Below are 22319 nucleotides of genomic sequence, written 5' to 3'. Positions count from 1 at the left end.
CCTCCCCCCGTTTTCTTTCTCTCTTTCTCTCTCTCTGTTCCAGGATACCTAGAGCTATATATAACGAGACCCTTCCTCAAACCCATCTCCCTGAAACATTTATATGAAGGGAAACAAGCACAGTGCTGAGCCAGCACAGGGACAGGGTGCTTGCCTTGTTATGTGTGAGGCCTAGATTGAATCCCCAGCTCCTCTCCTGCTTTAGCCTCCCCAGCACTAGATTACTGCCCATCATGTGTGGCTGAGTGCTCTAGAGGTTCCAATTCAATCGTCTATTTCTGATATGGTCAACACATTCACGATAGCAGCTTCTTCTGTGGGAACAGTAGGCAGTTGTCTTCAGTGTTCTCTCCTGTGTGTGTGTGCATACATTCACTTATGCGTATATGTGGGCACACATGATGTGTGGGTGTGTGCCTACATATATTCCTGGATGTTCTTTTCACAGGTGTGATGACAGTGGCTCTTACCCAACTTCTTAGAGCTGTGAACCAAGTCTGCAGGTGGGGCTGTCACTGACCCACTAGGGGTCATAACAACCCCCGGGTGACTCTAATGGCTGCTGAGGTGGATAGGAGGGAAGCCTTCTGTGGGCCCTGAAATTTCCACCTTAGACCCTCGTCCTAACTAACATCAAGCTAAACTGCCTTTGTGTGTGCTGCCCACAAATTAGCAGTTGTGTAGGAAAGCCCCACACAGAGGGTGTGAGGTGATAGCCTGAGCTACTCTCCACCACCTGTAGGCCCTGGTTGCCGTCCTGACAGCTCGGGCAGGACTCTGGGTCCCACATGTCACTAAGCTGTGAATGCAGCCTGTCACCAACACCTATCTGGCCTTGTTATTAGAAAGGAAAGAAAGTTGAGCATAGGTATGGAAATCTGGTAGGCTCCATCTGCCCCTCCCGGAAGGAGCCATGAACTCAGCAGCCAGTATCTGCTGAGACTAAGTATTATCTTACAAGAATCCCTTGCCTGTACTCTCGCTTGGATCTCAGCCCCAGGATCCCTTCTGCACCGTTAGATGTTGTGACTCTGCCCCTCTCTCTGTGATTCTTGACTCACGTGAACCCTAGTTCCTGGAAGGTGGCAGGAAAGTCAGAAGCTATGGGTCCTAGGGGCCTCTATGCAGGCCCTGAGCAAGCTCTTTCTCCAGCATAGCCACAGTTCTTTGGCTTTGGGGTCAGTGTTACTAGCTGGCCAATCTAGGCTGTGCAGTGCTGTCGTAGTAGAGGGTGTTAGGCCTGTGAGAGGAGGGGCAGAGTGCATTGCTCACTGGGGCTTAGGGTGGGAAAGAACACCTCCCAATTCAGTGATGTCTTCCATACTTCAAGAGAATAACTTGGGGCCTGGAGGAACATGGAGGTGCCTACCTGTCTCTAACCCTGTTTATTAAGGATGAGAGTGCATGCTGGGACAGAGTCTGTGAATTCAGAGTAGGTGAGAATGGTTCAGGAATCCTGGCTGCTCTCTGAGCCTCGGGCTGGGTATTTACTGAGCTGGGCTTAGTCTGGATACTTGTAGCCGGGCTCAGGTCACCCTGCTGTCCTTTCTGAGGCCACACCTCCTCAGCGATGCGTGTAGTATATGTTTCAGATTACACGACTATTACTTCCAGGTTTGGGATCAGGTCGGTCAGACCACGAGGCCTGTCTACCCTGCTCTGCGCTGTCGAGGGCTTGTTGCTGAAGAGGTGGGGAATAAGGCCCCTCCCTCATCCCCTGTCCATCTCACTGCAGCCTGTCCTCCAGCCCTGGATGGGAAGGCCTGTTTATCTTTATCGATCTCTGCTGAAGGGGTGGCAGGTGGCCAAGCAGCCATTATAGGCCATCCCGCCCTCTGGCGAGTCATCTTGATGGAATGTCAGTTGTGAGCGTCTGAGGGACTGGCTTTGAGAAAGAATAGGTCCTTTTGCCCCACCCCCACCCAGACTAATGCTCCCAGGCTGGGGCACACCCACATCACAGACTGCTGGTGTGCTCCAGCTGGCGGGCTTTGGGACTCTGGCCTTGTGCGTTAAGTCCTTTTTATTTGTTTGTTTTTGTTTTTTGAGACAGGGTTTCTCTGTGTAACCCTGGCTGTCCTGGAACTCACTCTGTAGACCAGGCTGACCTCAAACTCAGAGAGATCTGCCTGCCTCTGTATCCCAAGTGCTGAGATTGATGCGTGCCACCACTGACTGGCTTGTGCCTTAAGTCTTTTAACAGCTACTTTCCAGTGACCATATAGGGGACATCCCGTGTCTGTTTGGGGACTTCAGTTACTCTCTGCTTCTGAAAGAGGTTTGAGGTGTCAATGCCTTTAGGGTCATGCCAGAGTGAGCCCTTGGGTTGTGTGGCTCATGGGACCAGGACATCTGTCTAATATCTTCTTAGGAGTTCAAGCGCTGGCCTCACTTGGGGGTACTTGTCCCCTAGCTCCTTTCTGCAGGTGTGGCAGACAGGCCAGGACTTAGCTACCTCACCACCACCACCACCAAGAAATCCCTTCCCAAGGGTGAGTTCTTGCCATTGTGACAGATCCAGGTCCATGGAAGGAGCTTATTGTCATAACCAACTCCTGAGGATCTTTTTAGAGAGCTGGGAGCTTGGGAACTTGGGAGGGAAAGGATTATTCAGTGGGTCCTCCCAGGAGGGAGAAGGTAGGCTTTTGGTAACTTAGTTTCCTGGGAGAAGTCTTGTGAGCAGTGTAGAAGTAACTAGAGAAATGACCTACTTAAGTTAAAGGAGTCGAAGTCAGTATTCAAACTGGTGCTTCTACTCCATTTGGGGATTAGGGTTGACTTAGAAATCCAATCTGCTTCCCCAGTAGCACAGTAGTTAGAAAATAGGTTAATTTGAGCATGATGAGAAATGTGAATTATCGTGTGTAAAATATTAATGGTGATTACAAAAATAGCTTTGCGACTTCTAGAGCTGTGGAATATCGGAAAAGACACGCAGCTCGAATCGAGCCAGTTCCAGAGTGAGACAGTGCAGGGTTCACCTTAGAAGTAAGTGGCCTTAGCAAAGCCTGCTGTGGAGCTTCTGGCTCTGAATCACCCCTATGGGAAGCTTTTGCTGCATTGAAGACCTTCTGCTGGGGGTTGCCCAAGTCCTGGTAGTTTTGCCTAACAGCTTCACTGTAAGTTGAGTGAGTACCCTATTCTGTCTCTGCTCTGCCCTTTGAAGCATTAGCAGGGGACATGATGCTGATTCTTCTCTAGGGGCCTGTTGTGGCTGGATTGGTGTCTGCTAGAGCAGTGCTGGGCTGCATTCTGGCCCTCCTAGCAGGGACTTCTGTAGCCAGTCAGCCCTAGGTCATGTGGATGATCATGGAGGGCCAGAACTCACCTTTCCCACTAGACTAGCTGTGCATTATGAACATACAACAGCATAGCTTCTGTGTGCATGATAGGAATCAAAACTTGGGTCTTAGGCTTGTATGGCCAGCACTTCACCCATTGAGCCATCTCCCCAGCCCTGCTGTCTGTCTGACAGGAACCCCATCTGAAGCCTAAGGAAAGGAGGACTCTGGACTAGGTAGTGACAGCTTGACAGAGTCAGGCAGATCCTGGCCATAGGGGAACAGATGTTATTGGGGCCTACAAGATACAGTAATAACCTTGAACCTGGTTGGACTAGGATCTGGGCTCATTGTGGAGTTAGGACAAAATGGGACAAGGATTCTGGGCCACAGTGTTTCGCTTTTGTGTAATGTTAATCAGAGTTCTCATTAGATGAGAGCAGGTTTGTGACAGGGCCCAGGAAAGGCTACTTGGAGCCATTGGGCTGCAGGCTTGCAATGTGAGGGAAGTCTGGTGATACTGGCCCGCAGAGTCTGTCTAAGACCCACTGACCTACTTTGAAAGAGAGGAGCCAGGAGAGACCACATCTTAAGACCACATTCTCCCCTGGAATTAATGGTCCTTGCTGTTGTGACCGTGGCTGCCTTCGTATTCTCATTTGGTTTTCCTCTGTTTTACATTTGGATACTTTCTTGGGAAAAAAATTTTTCCTGTTGACCCACCTAGTCTTCTGGAAATTTTCTTCTCATTCCTTGCCTCTGTTCACTTTTAGTGTCCTCTGTTGAGCACTCATAGATTGGGAGAACCTTTGTGTGTGGACACTGAGTCTATGCTATCCCTCTGAGATTAGCGTCGCCAGACTTTTCAAATGCATTTTTTTTTATTCTCACAGAATTTTTGGGTGAGTAAATGCTTTTAACCTTAAGGTATTACTAGTTTTTTTTGTTTTTTTTTTTGTTTGTTTGTTTTTTTCGAGACAGGGTTTCTCTGTGGCTTTGGAGCCTGTCCTGGAACTAGCTCTGTAGACCAGGCTGGTCTCGAACTCACAGAGATCCGCCTACCTCTGCCTCCCGAGTGCTGGGATTAAAGGCGTGCGCCACCATCGCCCGGCAGGTATTACTAGTTTTAAGTCTGGTAAATTTTGCCTTGTGGGGGAAAAGGGTGGCTGAGAGGTTAAGAATACTTGCTGCTCTTACAGAGGACCCAAGTTTGGAGTGGGTCACTGTGGGCATGCTAGTGCCTTTTAGGTGCCCCAGATGTGGAGCAAGCCTTCAGCCTGTGTCCTTCAATTCCCTTGCAGCCTACGATGCCCCATTCTGTCTGTGGGGTGAATCATTATCTGGTATTTTGAATTGTGCTCTATGTTGGGTCTGGGGAGATCCCACCGTGTTGGAGTGCTTTTGCAGCCCCCCACCCCAGACAGCATCCAGGATATGGCTGTTGGGACAGTTAATAGGATGTAGAATTTTAAGAAGGGACTATTTTGAAAGCCCAGTACCTGCCTTGTTCAGAGTGACGCACTATGAATAGTTTCCATCCGCCTAACCTCTAGACGAAGAAAGTCGCCCAGTGGGTGGGTGGCAGATGCGCCATTTTCCGAAGAGTTCCCAGCAAATGACAGAGTGAGGCTGTGACAGCCGTGCAGCTTCCCCAGAAACCCCACCCCACTGTAATCTTCCTTCCGTGTAGCCGTTACATGCTTGGAAACCATGTGCACATAAATGGCCGCTCTGGGCCTTCATCCTGAGGGGACTTGGAAATCTCTGAGATTGGCGTGAAAAAAATTTCTGAGTGATTTTCTTTTTTCTAATTCTCACAGAACTTCTAATTTGAAGATATTACTGGTTTGAAGTCTATGATAAGTTCTGCCTTCTAGGGGAAAACGGGGTTCTCAGTTTGGTTCCCAGCACCCATGTTGGGCTCACCACAGCCTAGAGCTCCCAGATCCATGTCCTTAGACATTTTTGACGTTTTTGGTCACCTGTACCCACATTACATACTCAAAAATAGGTATATACATGTACATAATTAAATATAAATATTTTAAAATAAAAACTGGAACAAATTTTCAATTGAATCGTTACTAGGAAAGAGATGCGTTTCACTAAGATTTCTGGGTGAGCAGATGTGGTGACTAGTCTGGGCGCTTCAGCTTACCAAGGCACTCCTAGGCCATGTTTGCCCTTCCTAAGACCTCTCACTGCTGGCTCCCGGGTTAATACAGTGGTGGGACACAGAAGTACCAATGGAGAAACAGTGTGGAACCCCTGGGGTGCTGGCCAGGTACCCAAGTGGGACAGAGTGGAGAAAAAGATGTCCTAGGAGAGAGCTGAACACTGGAGGTGTGGGGGACAGTGGCATGGGTCTCTCCTGACCTCATGATGTGAGCAGTAGTAGTCTCTACTATAAGTGTTTGTTTGTCCTGTGATCGTTGTGCGTGATCGTTGTGCATGGTTAGAGTGAGTTTGCTGCCCAGGAAGGGTAGTGAGAGGTGGCTGTTGCCCCTACACACACACACACACACACACACGCACGCACGCACGCACGCACGCACGCACGCACGCACGCACGCACAGGCATAGCGTACATGGAGCCCCTGGATGGCTGTTTTAGTGTTATAGCTCTGCTCTCCAGGCTTTTGACTACGGCAGGCGGATGCTTCTGTAGAACAGGAATTTACATGGGGTCCCTGTCTCTGTGTATCTGCTCGCCTCCTGTGTATTTATTTGAGGAGTTCCTCTCTGCCTCATGATAAGGTCTGGAATGTTCCTTGAGCAGAAGTCAGGCCACCTGCTCTCAAGTTCTCTTCCTCATGAGCATTGCATTTTAGAGACTTGACAAAGAGCAGCTGCCATCTGGATGTTCGCACCGAGTACCCATGTCTGTGACGTGGGCTTAGTAGATGGCAGCGACTAGAGCGTCCTGGGCTTAGCATTGACCTTGGTGTAGGTCTTCTGGGCAGCTGTTCCTCTGGTTGAACCCGGGCTCTTCGCCCGTGTTGAACTCTGAAGACCTCAGCCTCAGGCTTTGGTTTCCCATCAAAGAATCAGCACAGCTTTGGGTCTTTAGTACTTTTTAAAAATTAGAGCATCGTCTATCTCTCATAAAGATGTTGATTTTACTGTATGAAACCTTCTCCACTAATTTTAGAACATTCTTATCACTCCAATATGAAATCTGTACCTACCATTGGCTGACCCTCCACCCCAACTCTCTCTCCCCTGGCCACTGATCTAAGTTGTCTCTGGGTGTTCCTGTTAGAAAAATTTCCTTCACACAAAATGAGAATGTGTGTGGGTTTTTGTTTGTTTGTTTTTCTGTAACTGACTTTCGTCACTTAGCAAGCTGTTTCCTAAGGTCATCAATATTATAGCTGTAGATGCCTCATGAGGATTGAGTGGCGTCCCACAGTACGGACACATCACGGTTTGTGCATCTGTTGTAGTTCCCGTTTCCTGTCTGCTGCAAACAGTGGTGCTGTGAACAGACACTTGCACACATTTGTATACCTGCATGTGGATTATGTTTTCCTGTGGTTCCTTCATGTTATATTCCCACCAGCAGTACACGTCTCCACATCATTGCTAATGTTTGTATTATCCAGGTTTTAAAAATCACAGCATGCTTGTAGAAACACATACCACCTTACTATGCCTTTTAATCCACATGTTTATGAGACAGTTGTGGGATTCTAAGTCGTTGTAAGAAGCAATGCAGAGATTTCCTGAGCAGACCTGGGAATCACAGAAGCACAGGGCAAATGCTCAGGCGTGAGATTGCTAGTCATTTGACTGCTCTGGTTTGTTGGTTGGATGGTTTTAAAAATTGTTTTGGGTTTTGATGCTGGGAAACAAACACAGGCCTTATACTATTAGCTAGGCACGTACTCTCCATCTGACCACATCCACAACCTTGACAGCCCTGCAAGGATCTGCCAGGCTCTATAGTGGCTTTACAAATTTGTATTTCTACCAGTAGGTTACTGGGTTTCTGGTTCACTGCATTCTGCCTGTTGTTGCCTACTGTTGGCTGTGGTTTTCATCCTGGCTGGGCATGAGATAGCATCTCATTCTGCCTGACTTATTCCTTAACCAGGCAGGTAGAGCATCTTCAGTGCTTGCTGGAAAGTAGATTTTTTTTTTTTTTTTTTTTTTTTTTGGTTTTTCGAGACAGGGTTTCTCTGTGGTTTTGGAGCCTGTCCTGGAACTAGCTCTTGTGTTCCAGGCTGGTCTCGAACTCACAGAGATCCGCCTGCCTCTGCCTCCCGAGTGCTGGGATTAAAGGCGTGCGCCACCACCGCCCGGCTGGAAAGTAGATTTATTTGGAGAAATTTTCATGCACACGTGTAGCTTCAAATCCACAGCACTTTGACCTTTATGGTCTGTGAGCAGTAGTGGTTCAGAACGTGCTTGGTCCTGGAGGTTTGTAGAGCAGACTCACGTCAAGATGTACGAAATGCATTTCAGTTCATTTGCTGCAACACCAAGGGAGAGGGTGCAGGACAGACCATGGTAGTGCTCCACCGCTGATCAGTTAATTAAGGGCTGGGGGCCTGCGTGGTGGGAGAAACTTGTTCTCTGTGGATTCTGCATGGGCACGTGCTCAAGATAGCGAGGCTCTGCTCTGGACCTGGCACTGAGCTAAAGAAGACAGTACTGACCCTTCCCTGTTTGAGTATCTGGCTACTATTAGAGCTGCTGCCATCCTTATAACACATGGGTAGGCTGTAATTTTGCAGGACAAATATTCTCCAATTTTCTAAGCCCTTGGTTGGAGGGTAGAAATGCCAGCACTGGTTCCATTGTCTCCGCTCCTTCAGAACAGCTGTGGGCCCTCTGCTCGGCTGGTCCTTCTCAGTCAGGAGGGGTTAGGCTGTGGCTTCAGCCCCTCATTGCAGCCACCTGGATGGGTGAGAGTAGATACAGTTGTCTAGGGTGTGTTTGCCTTACGTCCTTTTGTCCTTTGATCCTTGTGCTGGATTAGGAAGGGAAGGCCTTGACCTTGAAGCCTGTGGGCCCTTAAGTCAGAACTGAGCAGGTGGCCCCTCAGATGAAGTGCAGACATTTGGAAATAGATGACCATCAACCTTGGCTGTTACATAGACCCACCCTCTGCTCGACCACGACCCCTTTGGGGGGTTGAATGATCCTTTCATAGAGGATGCACATCAGATATTTCTATTATTATTTAAAACAGCCAATTTACAGTTATGAAATAGCAATGAAAATAATTTGGTGGCTGGGCAGTAGTGGCTCATGCCTTTAATCCCAGCACTCTGAAGGCAAAGGCAGGCGGATCTCTGAGTTTGAGGCCAGCCTGATCTGCAGAGCGAGTTCCAGGACAGCCAGGAATACACAGAAAAACCCTCTCTGAACCAAAACTAAAAAAGAAAATAAATATTATGGTTGGTGCTCATCACAACATGAGGAACTGTATTAAGGGTCACAGCTTTTAAAAAGGCAAGAACCCCTGCTCTCTCCATGGAGTCTTCCCTCAGGAACTGCAGAGAGCTTTGGAGATGGAGCTTAGTAGTGGATCATTTGCACAAGGCCCTGGGTTCAGCCTCCAGAACCAAAGGAAGTTATAGGAAATTGGCCACTTTTGTCTCCTTGGCATGTAGACTCCATGCTGGCTCTGCCTAAAGTCTGCAGCCGAACTACAAGTAGACCATGCCATACCTCATGCTCTGGGTGGGACGTTGTGTTGTGTTGTTACCAAGTCACTCATGGAGTTGATGCCCCTGTGTATCACCCTAGGTGGTACCTTCCACCTTCCTCTCCAAGTAGCTGCTTCAGAAACATCTATCATGGGATTAAGGCATTTCCACCTTTACCATCTGCCCAGTGGCCCTCTGCTGAATTTTGCCAGACTCAAATGGCATTCTCTACTCTGAGAGCTGTTTTCTGGTGTTGCCACCTGCTAATGTCCTTTGGGTCTATGTCAGGGCCAAAACTAGAGCTTCCCAAGGCTCACCCCTCTGGACCATGCAGACCCTTTGAAGTTCAGAAGAGATTTCCTCATGAAGCACCCCTGGGGCAGCACCTCTCTCCGCTTGTTGTTAGGGAGCAACTCAGGAACTGTTTATTCTCAGACATAAGCATAGATTAGCTCTGTCTACCAAGTATCCTCCATTGAATACTTCCAGTCCGGTAGTACGATGGAGGTCCCCACCCTTGAGAGGTGGCCAGTCGTGCTGTCCCTGACTGCGGTAAGATTGCTTGATATTGTCTCTGGTTCCAGAATTGAGGTGGCACCAAACCATCCTCTTAAAGGTTTGCCTCACACTGGGGAGATCGTGGACTCCCAGATGGCTCCCGAGTGTTACTGTTTGGGCCTGGGTATGGATGTCAAACCCCAGTGGCCAGGAAGTTTGAGGTGGACCGGCAGCACCACACTGGCAAAGGGTTTTAGCCAGAGGGACCAGAACCTGACTGCCAAGCTTAAGGTCGTAGTCACAGGTAGACCGCTAATTTAACCCCTGAGAGTCTTGATGTCCCCAGCAGAGTGTCAGTCTATCTCTGTCTGTGTGTGTGTAGGCAGCCAGGGCCTGATACCCTTAGGCAGAGACTACCTGTGACATAATGTTTAATTGGGTCTTGGCTTCTAGTCAGTCTTTCATATGTGACAACCCCTACTAGGGCAGGCAAGGTAAAACATCCTTTTGCTGTAGGCTGTTGGCATCTCCTTGTATCTGATTCTGGAGTCTGGGAGGGAACACTCAGCATTTGTCCACAGTGAGCCAGGGTCTTGAGAGAGATGCAGCCTACCCACTTATCCTCCCTCCTTTCCTCCCTTTCTCCTTACCTTCTTTTTCTCTTGCAGAAGACCTGGATTCTATTCCCAGTACCCATATACGGTTCACAACTGTTCATAACTCCAGTTGCAGAGGCTACAACAGGCACATATAATGCACATGCATGCAGGCTAAACATTCATAGCTGGGTAGTGGTGGCACATGCCTTTAAACTCAGTACTTGGGAGACAGAAGCAGGTAAATCTTTTTGAGTTCAAGACCAGTGAGTTTCAGGACAGCCAGGGCTATACAAAGAAACCTTGTCTTAAAAAAAAAATTAAACATAAAGTAAAATCCCCCCCTCTCAAAAGTAGTTTTTCATTTATTTCTATGTTTGCTTGCATGCATGTGTGTATACCACATGCATGACTGGTACCCATGAAGGCCAGAAGAGGGCATCAGTCTGAAACTGGAGTTGTAGATGGTTGTGGGTCACTGTGTGAGTGCTGGGGACCAAATACAGTCCCTCTAGGAGAACAGCCGGTACTATTAACCCCTGAGCCATCTCTCTAGTCCCAAGGAAGATTCATTATTTCTGAGAGCTTCTGAGTGGACGGACGTCCCTTAACGTCCCTACAGCAGAGCTGGCTCCCACCTGGGAAGACTGTTCGTTCCATCACAAGGAGAATCCCAAGTTCCTTCCTATCCTTGTTTAGTCCTCAAGCCTAGGACACTTTACTCACGGGACCCTCAGGTATGAGGTGCTCCGAGACATCACAGGCTTCTTCCAGGTGTCTGACTGTGACCCTCTGGATGGTACAGAGAGCACTGCCTTGCCTGCTGCGTAGCTGTTGGCAGCTGTTGGGTTTGGGTGTTCCCTCATAATCCATCCTGTTGTGTTTGTGTGTAAAAGCCTGAGTGACAAGAGACCCTGGCACTAGATAGGCTGAGAACCTGGCTGGAATCAGGCCAGCCTCATTTCCTGACATTTGTTCCTTCTGTCGGCCTTTTCTGCCTCTGTCCCTTGGAAGCGTGCCTGGGCTGTGCCCTGAGGTGTGGGTACTATCTACAAAGCCAGGAACATACAGCAGGGCTCCTGTGTGCTCCCATGGCTACTTGGTGGTTACTTAAAGATGGTTGACGTCTGGCATAGTGACCAGAGCACTGTAAGAGTTAGACAGCACGTTGCTGTCACACCCAGCTATGACCCAGCATTTGGGATGGTATTCTCACCCACACAACAAATACAGAAGCTGGATGTGGCTGGAAGAATGGCTGGGCAGGCAGGCCTTGGGGGTAGATTCTGAGGCAGATTCTTTTTTGTTTTGTTTTTGGGGGTCTCTGTTATAGCTCTGGCTGTCCAGGAACTTGCTATATAGACCAGGCTGGACTTAGACTTCCAGATATTTGTCTGCCTCTGCCTTCCTAGTGCTGGGATTAAAGATGTGTGTGTGCACCATGCCCCCCGGCTCTGTTGTGCACCGTGACCCCTGGCTCTCTTGTGCACCATGCCCCCCGGCTCTGTTGTGCACCGTGACCCCGGCTCTGTTGTGCACCATGCCCCCCGGCTCTGTTGTGCACCGTGACCCCGGCTCTGTTGTGCACCGTGACCCCGGCTCTGTTGTGCACCGTGACCCCGGCTCTGTTGTGCACCGTGCCCCCCGGCTCTGTTGTGCACCGTGCCCCCTGGCTCTGTTGTGCACTGTGCCTCCTGGCTCTGTTGTGCACCATGCCCCCTGGCTCTGTTGTGCACCGTGACCCCGGCTCTGTTGTGCACCGTGACCCCTGGCTCTGAGGCTGACTCTGACTAGTGAAGGTCCTTAAACATGGGGGCAGTTCCTGGGATGAAGAATGGCAATGAGCTTGTTCTTTCAGGACTAGGAATGGGTGGGGACTGCAGCCTGTGGGGTGAGCAAGTGCTATGTGGGGGCTTCCCTGGGCCCCTAGTGGGTCTCAATTTCTACCATGATCTTAGCAGTGTGTGCAGGCCTCTTTTAGAATCCCAAGCTCACTCTCCAATGTCTCCAAAGCACTAGCCAAAGGCCCTCTGCCTTTGGCAAGTTGCCATGCCTTGTGAGGGTTTCTCCAGCTACCTACTGTCTTTGTTTACTGGGCATAGGCATCCACAGGAAACACTGCCTGTCTGGTTGAAGAGTCCCCAATCTGTGCTGTGTGGCTCCTGCTGGCCACAAATCCCTGAGGCTCTGCCTGGCTGTTCTCTGTACTGTCTGAGGCTAAAGGCAAGTGCTAGAGACAGCGGCCACATTGGCCACACACAGCTCATCTCTGGAATGCCAGGCTCTACTGTATCCCATGGGCCCATATTGTCCTGCCCCTGTTTCTGTCCTTGGTCAGCATGAGTGTCTCAAGTATTCTGAGGTAGATGTTTGGAGGTGGGAGTGAGGAATCCCACAGACCCCACAGTGTGGGGTATGGAGGGCTGGGGCCGGGTGGGCACATGCAGCTGACTCTACCTTGCTTTGGGCTCTATGGTATCTGCAGCCCTGACTGTCCCTGGCCTTCCCAGCACAGGTGCAGAGGCTCACACTCAGTGGCACCTGTTCTCAGTGTATCTTTGCCCTTGGGATGTGGGGGAAACAAACCTCCACTGTCTGAAGCCCCAGAGAGGAAGTGGCCGCAGGGCACTGCTGTGGCCAGCCCAGCTAGCTCCTCCCTGATACAGTCTGATAATGGCCTTATGCTATTGAACCTTTGGAGGCAGGGTTGCCTCTTGTAGACCTGTCCTGGCCTTAGCACGTGGACCCAGAGCCCACCTTGTAGCACGATTAATAAAAACCCGAGACAAATATTGGGATTCAGCCTCAAAGTCAGAAAAGCAAAACAGCCAGCCACTGACTCTTACCTCTATCTTTGCCAGGGTTTGCTGTCTTCCTATAATTTGTTAATTTCATCATTGGTGAATGATACTGCAATCTCTGCTGGGTATACCTGGCTTGTAGGTACTGTGGGCTGTTTTTGAGGCCCCTAGAAAGGTAACTGACTGATTCCAACTGGCCCTCCAGAGGGAAGCACTATGGTCTGTCCCAGGCCATGTCTCAGAGGCGTCTGCAGGGTCCTCTGGCCTCACAGATGCCCTTCAGCTTCACCCTCACTTTTGCAGCTTGGTGTAAAGGGGAAATTCCTGTCGTCGTCGTCTAGTTTTAAGACTTTGTTGTTCTGTAAGAGTTCTTTGGACTTTTTATGAAATATCTCAGAACTATTCAAGGTACCTGCAGATTCCTCTGTTAGCTCCAGGGGCTTCCCCATCTCGTGTGAAACAACTGGGCTGCTTAGGAGACTTTGACCTTAATACACCAGTCTGGCACCCTCTCCCCCGCCTTCTGCACAGGAAGCAGCCTTGCCCAGTGGTCCTGTTCTCCAGCCTTTTCTGCTGGGCCACAGTCTGGCTTATGAGGCTGCCTGGGAGGTGTGTCATACTCCCCGCCCCCTAGGTCTCTGGAGTTTTTAAATCGGCACCAGACTAGACTTGTGGCTTTCTCTGTGAGAGAATAGAGCTCACTTTCTGCACCTGCTCCAGCCAGCGTCTGCTTAGACAGGAAGCCCCACCCTGGTGTGCAACACCACCACCCCTTCTGCTATCGCTGTGGGAGGGATCCTTGCAATTCCGGAAGTGGGTTCTTCTGCCCCAGCCAGCATCCTGGGTATCTGCTTCTGCAGGGGGCACACTTGGCCTCTGCTGAATGACACCATGACCTTGTGACTCATCTCCTCTGGAAAGCTGCAGCACAACTGAGCCGGTTTGGTGTCGTTTTTTCTTGGCTGTTTGTCTGTCTTTGAAGAACATGCACCCAGCTGTACCCTAGGACCAGCACCGCCTCATCCCTTACACCAGCACAATCCCTCAAGAGAGTGGCTCCCTATCCCAGGCCCCTGAACACAGGGGTCCTTCCAAATACCTCCTTATTCTTGGAAGGGCAGCAGGCCTCCCAGGCACCTAGGATGGGGACCCAGCCCAAGCACGACACGTTACCTGGGCCTTGGTGAAGGCTTCCATGAGGACTGATCCACCCCTCCTATCTAAATTTCATGGTGGGAAACCTATCACAGAAGCACCTTGACTGCCTGCTTCTGTGCCCCTTCCAGCAGCAAGGTTTCAGCCTTACTTCTGCTGGGCCAGTTGTATGGTGGGGTGTTTCCCCCAAGGATTCTGGAGAAGAACCCTGTTCTTTGGTATACTTGAGGCCCCCTGGCTAGAGGTCACAGACCTCACTTTGGCTTTACCTCTCCCCCTCCCCCAAGCCCAGGTAACTTCTGGCAGCGTGCCTGGTACCGCAGTGTAAGCCCTGGTATATCTGCTGGTTCTACTGCCCTAAGGTCCCTATCATCTTCTTAGGCCCTAATTGGGGGACAGTAGCTTAAGTTCTGTAGGCGGCTCTGCTCTGGGAGAGGCCCGTGCTGTGATTATCTTGCATAGAATGTCCCCCAGGTGGGGGGTGTAACATTTGGGTGGAAGGTCACACACTTTCCCACACAGATTGGCTCAGGTGTGTTCCACTTAGTGCTGGATGTCAGAACGAACCACAACTGGTTCCTGAGATAAGCTAGGGCACTGAGTAACTTCTGCAAGCGTCTGACCGCAAAGGCAGTGTGGAGGCACCTGTGATGTGTGCCGTGGTCTTTCTTCTGGGGAGGGGTATCTCTAATGCTCCCTAATGAAACACTGACCAAGGCCACCCAGAGGGCAGCCCTCCCAGGCTGCTTCTGAGCTTGAGCATAGCTGCTTATCAGCTCACATTTGAGCCTGTGGTCACTGCTGGGTCATTTAACCCATTCCTGGCATGGGCCCATGGAGTGGAACTGATCCCTTCCAGCCTTTCCAGCAACATATATTATATCTGTGTTCTAAGGAAGTAGTGTAGTCTGAAGGCAAAGAGCCTAAGGGTCAGAGCACCGTGGAGGCCAGACTGGATCTTGGCAACCCACACAGCCGGCTGCAGCTGTGTGTGAGGTCACCTCATAGCAGCCCACAGCAGCACAGTGTCCCCTCTATTCTCGTGGGACGACGCCCTTGCCCCTTCACAGAGGCAGCAGGCTTACCTTTCTGCTCAGGGCCAAGGCTTCTTGCACTGTGTTCATGGCTCCATACATTTTTGGGTCCGTGGGGAACTTGCTACCATGGAGTTGGTAGGAGGACTAGACCCTGCCTGAGCCCAGGGATCCCAACAGGGCCTTTTGTGTTGATCACAGGTTTCAGAGCCCCCAGCTTCCATAAGACCCAAAGCAGACGACACTTCCTCACAGTCCCCTGCGTCTTCTGAGAAGGACAAGCAGTCCACTTGGCTGCGGACCTTGGCTGGTTCCTCCAATAAGGTGCTATGTGGGAACCTGTCTGGGGTCTTTGGGGAGGGTGCCAGGCCCTTCTTGGAGCCAACTCTGGCTCATCCTGGTCTCAGGACTCCAGTGGCCTGTTTTCCTGTAGTCACTTACATAGGGGACTCTCTTGACAGAGCCTTGGCTGTGCCCACCCTCGCCAGCGCCTTTCTGCTTTCCGGCCCTGGTCCCCTGCAGTGTCAGCGAGTGAGAAAGAGACCTCCCCACACCTCCCAGCCCTGATTCGAGACAGGTGAGTGAGGGGTGCACAGGAGGGCCAGACTATGGTTAGCAGACTGCAGTGGTGTTGGTGTCTTTAGTCCTAGGATGAACTCTCCAGAGCTTTGAAGTCTTGGGGGAAGTTCTGAGCTCACAGACCTGTCTGTTAAAAAAAGTTAGGTTTCCAGCAGGGCATGATGATCCACACCTTCAGTCCCAGCACTCAGGAGGCAGAGGCAAGTGAATCTCTGAGTTTGAGGTCAGCCTGATATAGACAGCAAATTCTAAGCCAGCTAGGGTTTTATGGAGATAGATAAATCAGTAAATAATAGCTTCTCATGGGCATGAAGGTCCAGTTGTGTGCCAGCCTACCCCAGCCTCTGGGGGAGATTTGTGTTCTCATTGGAACCTTGACCTTGTGATTTAGATTGGCTGAGTGAGCAGGGCTCATCCCACAGCTCATAGGGACCTGTGAGGCAGATGTACCCCGGCTAAGCATCTACGCCTCTTACAGCTTTTACTCCTACAAGAGCTTTGAGACAGCTGTGGCCCCCAATGTGGCCCTAGCACCACCAGCCCAGCAAAAGGTTGTGAACAGTCCGCCATGCACCACCGTGGCCTCCCGGGCACCAGAACCTCTTACCACTTGTATCCAGCCCCGGAAGCGGAAGCTGACCATGGAAACACCTGGAGCCCCAGATGTGCTGACATCTGTGGCTGCCCCAGAGGAAGACAAGGATTCTGAGGCTGAGGTGGAAGTTGAAAGCAGAGAGGAATGTAAGTATGGATTGGAACCTGCTCCTTTGGGCATTAGTACAGGGGATGGGGGAGGGTGGGACACCTGGTATGACTGGGGTGCCTAATGCTGTGTCTTTTCTGTCTGTCCTCAGTCACCTCCTCCTTGTCCTCGCTGTCCTCTCCGTCCTTTACCTCGTCCAGCTCTGCCAAGGACCTCAGCTCCCCGGGCATGCTTGCTCCACCTGTGGTTGCCCCTGATGCTACCACCCATGCCGATGCCCCAAGTGGGCTGGAGGCAGAGTTGGAGCATCTGCGGCAAGCCCTGGAGGGCGGCCTGGATACCAAGGAAGCCAAAGAGAAGTTCCTCCATGAGGTGGTCAAGATGCGGGTGAAGCAAGAGGAGAAGCTGACAGCAGCCCTGCAGGCTAAGCGCAGCCTGCACCAGGTGAGGAGGGCAGCAGGCAAGGCAATAAGATACAGGTGACGGCACTTTGATGTGCAGAGTTCTTCTGTGCTTCCAGGAAGGCTCCCATAGTGGTCTCAGCTGCAGCTTTCCCTATGTGGGGGTCTCATGTTAGTTGGTAAAAGCCAGTGTTGATGGTTGAGGGAAGAGCAGCCACACTAGTGATGCCTCTCTCTCTGTCAGGAGTTGGTGCGTTCTCCAGCAAGACGTGGGCTTTGCATATAGAGTGCAGGGATGTCTCCAAAAGGGACTTAGCCGCAGGCCTCTGAAAGTGCTGGGAAGGTGCATGTGCGCTTGCAGTTACTGCTGGCTGGGCCCCCTGCCCCCCCGCCCTCCCCCCCCCCCCCCCCCCGGTCCTCCAGCTGCAGCCGCTGCAGCCATTCCTCTCCTCCTTCTTTCCATGCACGAGTAAGGGAGGCCCAGTTCTCAGGCAGCTTGGGGAGTAAACTCAGCCGTTGGTCTTCACCAGGGCTCAGCATAAGGTTTTGCTGCAGGCTCAACCTCTGCTGAATTCACACCCCAGCCTGAGTCTGGCAGCTCTGGGGGCAGCCTCACATGCGTGGGCTTTAGCACAACACAACCCTGTCAATCCTCAGGGCTGCAAGATTTCAGATGTTCTGCTCAGAGTGAGTCTTAGTCATTGCCTCCTCCTCTCTGCCCCGTTCTGGGTGGAGGTGTGATTTCCCACATGATTATTCATGGGGGACGGTGTCATGCTGCCTTCTAACAAGGGGGACGGGCATGGGAAGTACCAGAAGTAAGTGGCTCCATCTGGCTGGGGGCAACTTGAGGCCTCGGGTGCACAGTGTCTGAGACTGTCTCCCTGGTGGTTTCCTCCCCTACCCGTGAGGCATGGCATGTGCATTTGGGAGGAGGAGGTGTGAGAAGGTTCTGCGGCAACCTTGATATAAGCAACCAACAGCTCCTAACAAACTCTCTGCTGGGCTCTGGGGGAAGGACACCAGCAGTCAGGTTAGGAGACTGTGGGTGCAGGGTGGGTACAGAGGTGCTGGCTGGCAATTCTTAAACCTGTCTGCCGCGTGTCCTCCCAGGAACTAGAATTCTTGCGTGTGGCCAAGAAGGAGAAACTGCGGGAAGCCACAGAGGCCAAGCGCAGTTTGAGGAAAGAGATCGAGCGGCTCAGAGCTGAAAATGAGAAGAAGATGAAAGAGGCCAATGAGTCTCGGGTGCGCCTGAAGCGAGAGCTGGAGCAGGCACGGCAGGTCCGGGTGTGTGACAAGGGCTGTGAGGCCGGCCGCCTGCGTGCCAAGTACTCAGCCCAGGTACTAGGGTGGGTTGGCTGGTAGACTGGCGCATACACAGTGGACAGCTGCTGTCACAGATCCAGCATGCTTGACTGCCCATCTCAGGCTGATCTGTGAGGTGATGAGGAGCTGTGCCTGGAGGTCCCGAGGTACATCCATAGCCACAGGTGGAAGTCCAGGTGTTCCAGCTCCCTACCGGGACCACTGTGGCCCCAGAACATAGGCTTCCCTTCCTGCTGCTGGCTTGGGCAGCAAGCTCTAAGCTAGGATGAGAAGATAGACCTTGGTAACGGCCCAGAGCTTAAGGCTCCATCCCAGGGAGGCAGGGAAAGTCTTCTACATCTGTAGTACTGTTTGGTTCCATCTTGGGTACTTCAGAAGTACAGGATGGAAGTGGAGTCAGCCTCTGCTCTGGGTGGACATTTGGGCCCTCCTGGGAGCCATTCAGGTAGAATGGGACAGACATGGCACTACAGCTAACTAGGAACTCTAAAGGGAGGTGGGGGCTTGGGTGGGAGTGCTGGTGTCGGGCATTACTGACCATGCAGCGTCCCTTTCAGATTGAGGACTTGCAAGCTAAGCTGCAGCATGCAGAGGCGGACCGAGAGCAGCTTCGAGCTGACCTGCTGAGGGAACGTGAGGCCCGTGAGCACCTGGAGAAGGTGGTGAAGGAGCTTCAGGAGCAGCTGTGGCCTCGGCCGCGGCCTGAGAATGTGGGTGGCGAAGGCAATGCCGAGCTGGATCCCTAGCCTGGGCAGTGCCTGCCACTGCCGCATGGACCTCCATCTGTGCGCAGAGGGCGGCGGGTATGTGCTCTGCAGGCCCAGCCCCTGCCTCTGCAGCCACACAGCACAACGTCTCTACTGTGCCTATTACCAAGCGAGTGTTTGTAACCACATACTTTTGGAATCCACTGCAAAATTTTCTACTGGCCAAGTTCAAGTGAGCAAGCCATGTCCCCCAGCTGCAGCCAGAGTTGAGACTGGCTCTGTGGATTGCAGCTGGTCCTCTGCTTGCTGGAACATGCTAACATTTACACTTTGTTATAAGCTATTTAAACCAGTAAGGAGACTTGATACTCAGAAAATCAACATGTTTTTTAATGACTAACTGTAAAAGGCCCCTACACGTGACGCCATCTGGACACCCACTCTGGTGGGGGTGGCACCCACCCACCACCGTCCTGGGAAGCCATCACCGCTCATCTGTGCCCGCGGCTGCAAGAGGACAGCAAGGGTTTTCTTCAGAGTCTATTTTTTCAGCAACAAGGACCCCAGTCTTCCTGCTGCTGCCAGGAAGAGCAGGGAGAGCGCCGCGTGCGAGATGAGCCCCAACACTGCCCGCCTTACCGCCACTGCCCCGCCCACCAACATCACCACTAACCCTGCCCTGCAGGCCTCTGGATGCCCCCGCCCACCTACACCATGAGGGGCTAACCTGTGTTAGGCAGTGGCCATGGTCCAGTGTCATGTTGTGTTGTTCCCCATACACACCACCGCCCACCCACAACCCACACGCTGCTTGACCACAGCAACCCCTCTTCAATGCGGCAGACATCACTCCTCATCTTGGGACTGAGGCTGCAGCATTGGAACAAAAACAGCATTATATCACTTCTCCCCCCCCCCCTTTTGTTGTTCATTTAAACATGTATCTAGAACTGCACTTTGTCAGACCCTCCCTTCTCTTTTTACTCCCAGTTAACTGAGGTTTTTACCGATTTCTAGAGCAGTTCAAACCCTAAGTGCTCGAGTGCTTAGAAATCCCCTCTGGTGCTTGGTTGAACAAGGGAATCACAAGAAATGAAAATGCAGAGACTGAACTTGGGGGTCGTTCTGTGCCTTCCAGCATCTTGTACAGCAAACCCTGACTTGTCTTTTTACCCCCAAAATATCGTCTTCAGTAGCGATTGAATCTGCCACTGTCAAAATACGTTACTTGCATTTATTCCAAATAATCTCGTTTACTCTTAACTGTTTATGCAAATTGTATAAGGTTTCTTCTGCCCAAGCTTGAAAAATGATTCCCCAGTAGACAAGAGGCCACCACCCATCCTCCAATTGTGTTTATTTCCATGAGAAGATCACACAGAAGCCCTCCGCTCCAGTCCTGACAGGGCAGCCATGACCTGAGGGAAGGTGGAGGTGGCTTGCGCAGGTACAAATGACCTCAAGGACTGTTGCCTGCATCTGGAGACTGCTAAGCCCTGACCTTCGGTGCCGAGGTTGTCTGCAGGGTTTTGCCCTTGGTTTACTGAGGGGGTCTGGGCTGCTGCCGGGTCCCCCCTTCTGAAGTGCAATGCAAAAGGGACATCATGTATACACAGCGTTTATTTGGATTTTTTTCTTTGGCTTTTTTTTCCCTCTCAGTTATGAAACTTGTATGCATGGATTTCACATCTCCATAGCTAGACCCATCCATGGGCATTATGACCTTGTCTCCTAAAGGGTCAGTTTTGTTACGCAACACGAAGAATGCTGTTTTCAGCCTTGTTTTTCTAGAGTTGTGCTTTTCAGTCATTTCTTCAAGGAAAACTAAATGATTTAGTTGGAGCAAAGCTTTAAGTGTGTTGGTGTGCTTCTGTGTGGCTGTCCCTGTTGTAGGAGGTCACAGTGATTTGGGCCCCTTTGAGCCTTTGGTTCCAGGGGCACTTGCATTTCCCAGCAGAGCCTCTCCTTGCCACAGCTCTGTCACCATCGGGTTCCTGGCCTCCCTGGTCCAGCACTGGCCCCGTTATGGGAAGGAAGTGTGCTGTCTGCAGCAGAGACTCTCCTCACATGCCAGAGTGACTCCGGTTTGGGAAGGGCTTGTCATCTCAAGAGCTGTTCCTCCTGGGTCCCTCCTCCCCCTGCTTCTGGTGAGGCTCTTGGAGGCTGATGTGGGCCCTGTGAGACCTAGAGACTGGGTCATCCGGCTGCTTCTGTCCTGGGTGAAGCTGGCGAAGCACTGGGTACTTTTTGCTGCTGCCATGGAAGGCAGCCCTGCTCTCTGCAGGACCTGCTGTGGACTGAGGGCGACCAGGCACTGCACGCCTGGCTCCCTACTAGGAAGGCTGCAAATTTCTTTTCAGAGAAAGGGAGGAGAGGTTTCCATCATGTTGGCTGTCGACTCTCCCTGTGTGTTAAACCCTTTATCAGTTTACTCATCATTTCCATCCTGAAAGATTTTTAACGAAGGGAAAAACCAACAGCAATAACTCACTGGTGAGCAGCTAACTCCTACCCACGACACCCTGCTTTTCATACAGAACTAGCCAATGTTAAACAACTCACATGTAAATACTTTCCCATTTCACACCGCTGTATTATACGTGTAAACTTTTCTTACCTGCTGGTTGTCTTGCTTTCTGGGTTGTTTTTAACTGAGGACAAAGTGCTCATCTGCCAGAGGGGACAGAAGCGTCTTGTGGCATTTCCCACGTGGTGTCCTCCGTGGCACCCATTAACACCAATTGCTATGCAGAGTATCCTCTGTGGTCCCTCCCCACATGCCCACCCTGGGGCTGGGGACGGGGGCTCTTGCGTTAAAGTCAGGATTCTCAAATGACATTTTCATCAATTAAAGAAAAATAAACCCACCTCTCCCTTCATAACTGCCCAAGCCCTTGCACCCTCCAGTCCTGCGCTGCTGCTAATGACAATATGATGGCTTACTCTGCTACTCGAGAACTATTTTTATGTAATTAATGTATGCTTTCTTGTTTATAAATGCCTGATTTTCAAAAGGAAAAAAGAAAAAGCTTGGCATATTTATCTATTTCTCTGTGTACCTGTTAGTCCTTTTGCCCCCCTCCCCCCCCAAACAGATGACATTGTACAATAAAGGACTTTGAGAGTACTGTGGGCGCTGGCAGCCCCCATAGGAAATGGGGGAGGGCATCTCTACAGGTTAGACCTGGGCTGTGGTCAATGCTTCCAGGAACTCTGGACTGAGAACCTTGACCAGGTTTGGACAGGACTCACAGTGGGCAGTGCTGGGCAGATGGACCGGGCATGACCCTTCCTAGCAGGGCTTCCACAAAGATACACTGGCTCAAAACTCCCTGGAGCCAAATAAGAGTACAGCTCCCCAGGGGCATTACCCACACCTGTACTGTGGGGAACGCTTGGCCGTCCTTGCCTCTTGTTCATAGAGCCAGAATCTTGCCCTAAGGTCTGCAGCCTTCATCACAGGAGCCTGTCCCTGTGCCTCCGTGGTGGGGGGAGAGGTCCCTTCCATCTGACTTGGCCTCCTGTCCTGCTTCAGGTTCTCCTGGGAACTGCAGAAGCGTGCTTAGCTTGGAAAAGGC

The 22319-nt window shown here is 51.3% G+C and overlaps 1 protein-coding gene across 2 annotated transcripts in view; it reads left to right on the top strand.

Annotated features, from left to right (window-relative positions):
• Ski (SKI proto-oncogene) overlaps positions 1-21868 on the top strand; it is a 69667-nt gene extending 47799 nt beyond the window's left edge. The window contains exons 2-7 of one of the 2 annotated variants that reach the window (XM_075947112.1): positions 15224-15346; positions 15484-15599; positions 16080-16342; positions 16456-16748; positions 17819-18049; positions 18592-21868. In XM_075947112.1, coding sequence (XP_075803227.1) covers positions 15224-15346; positions 15484-15599; positions 16080-16342; positions 16456-16748; positions 17819-18049; positions 18592-18780 — 1215 coding nt within the window. In that variant the 3' untranslated portion in view covers positions 18781-21868. The remainder of the gene's footprint in view (positions 1-15223; positions 15347-15483; positions 15600-16079; positions 16343-16455; positions 16749-17818; positions 18050-18591) is intronic. The other variant, XM_075947113.1, reaches the window with a different exon arrangement.
• The last annotated feature ends 451 nt before the right edge of the window (positions 21869-22319 follow it).

The sequence above is a fragment of the Microtus pennsylvanicus genome, chromosome 13, assembly GCF_037038515.1.
Source record: "Microtus pennsylvanicus isolate mMicPen1 chromosome 13, mMicPen1.hap1, whole genome shotgun sequence".
NCBI lineage: Eukaryota > Metazoa > Chordata > Mammalia > Rodentia > Cricetidae > Microtus > Microtus pennsylvanicus.
Note: the sequence above shows the minus strand (reverse complement) of the source record. Positions and strands in the feature narration are given on the sequence as shown.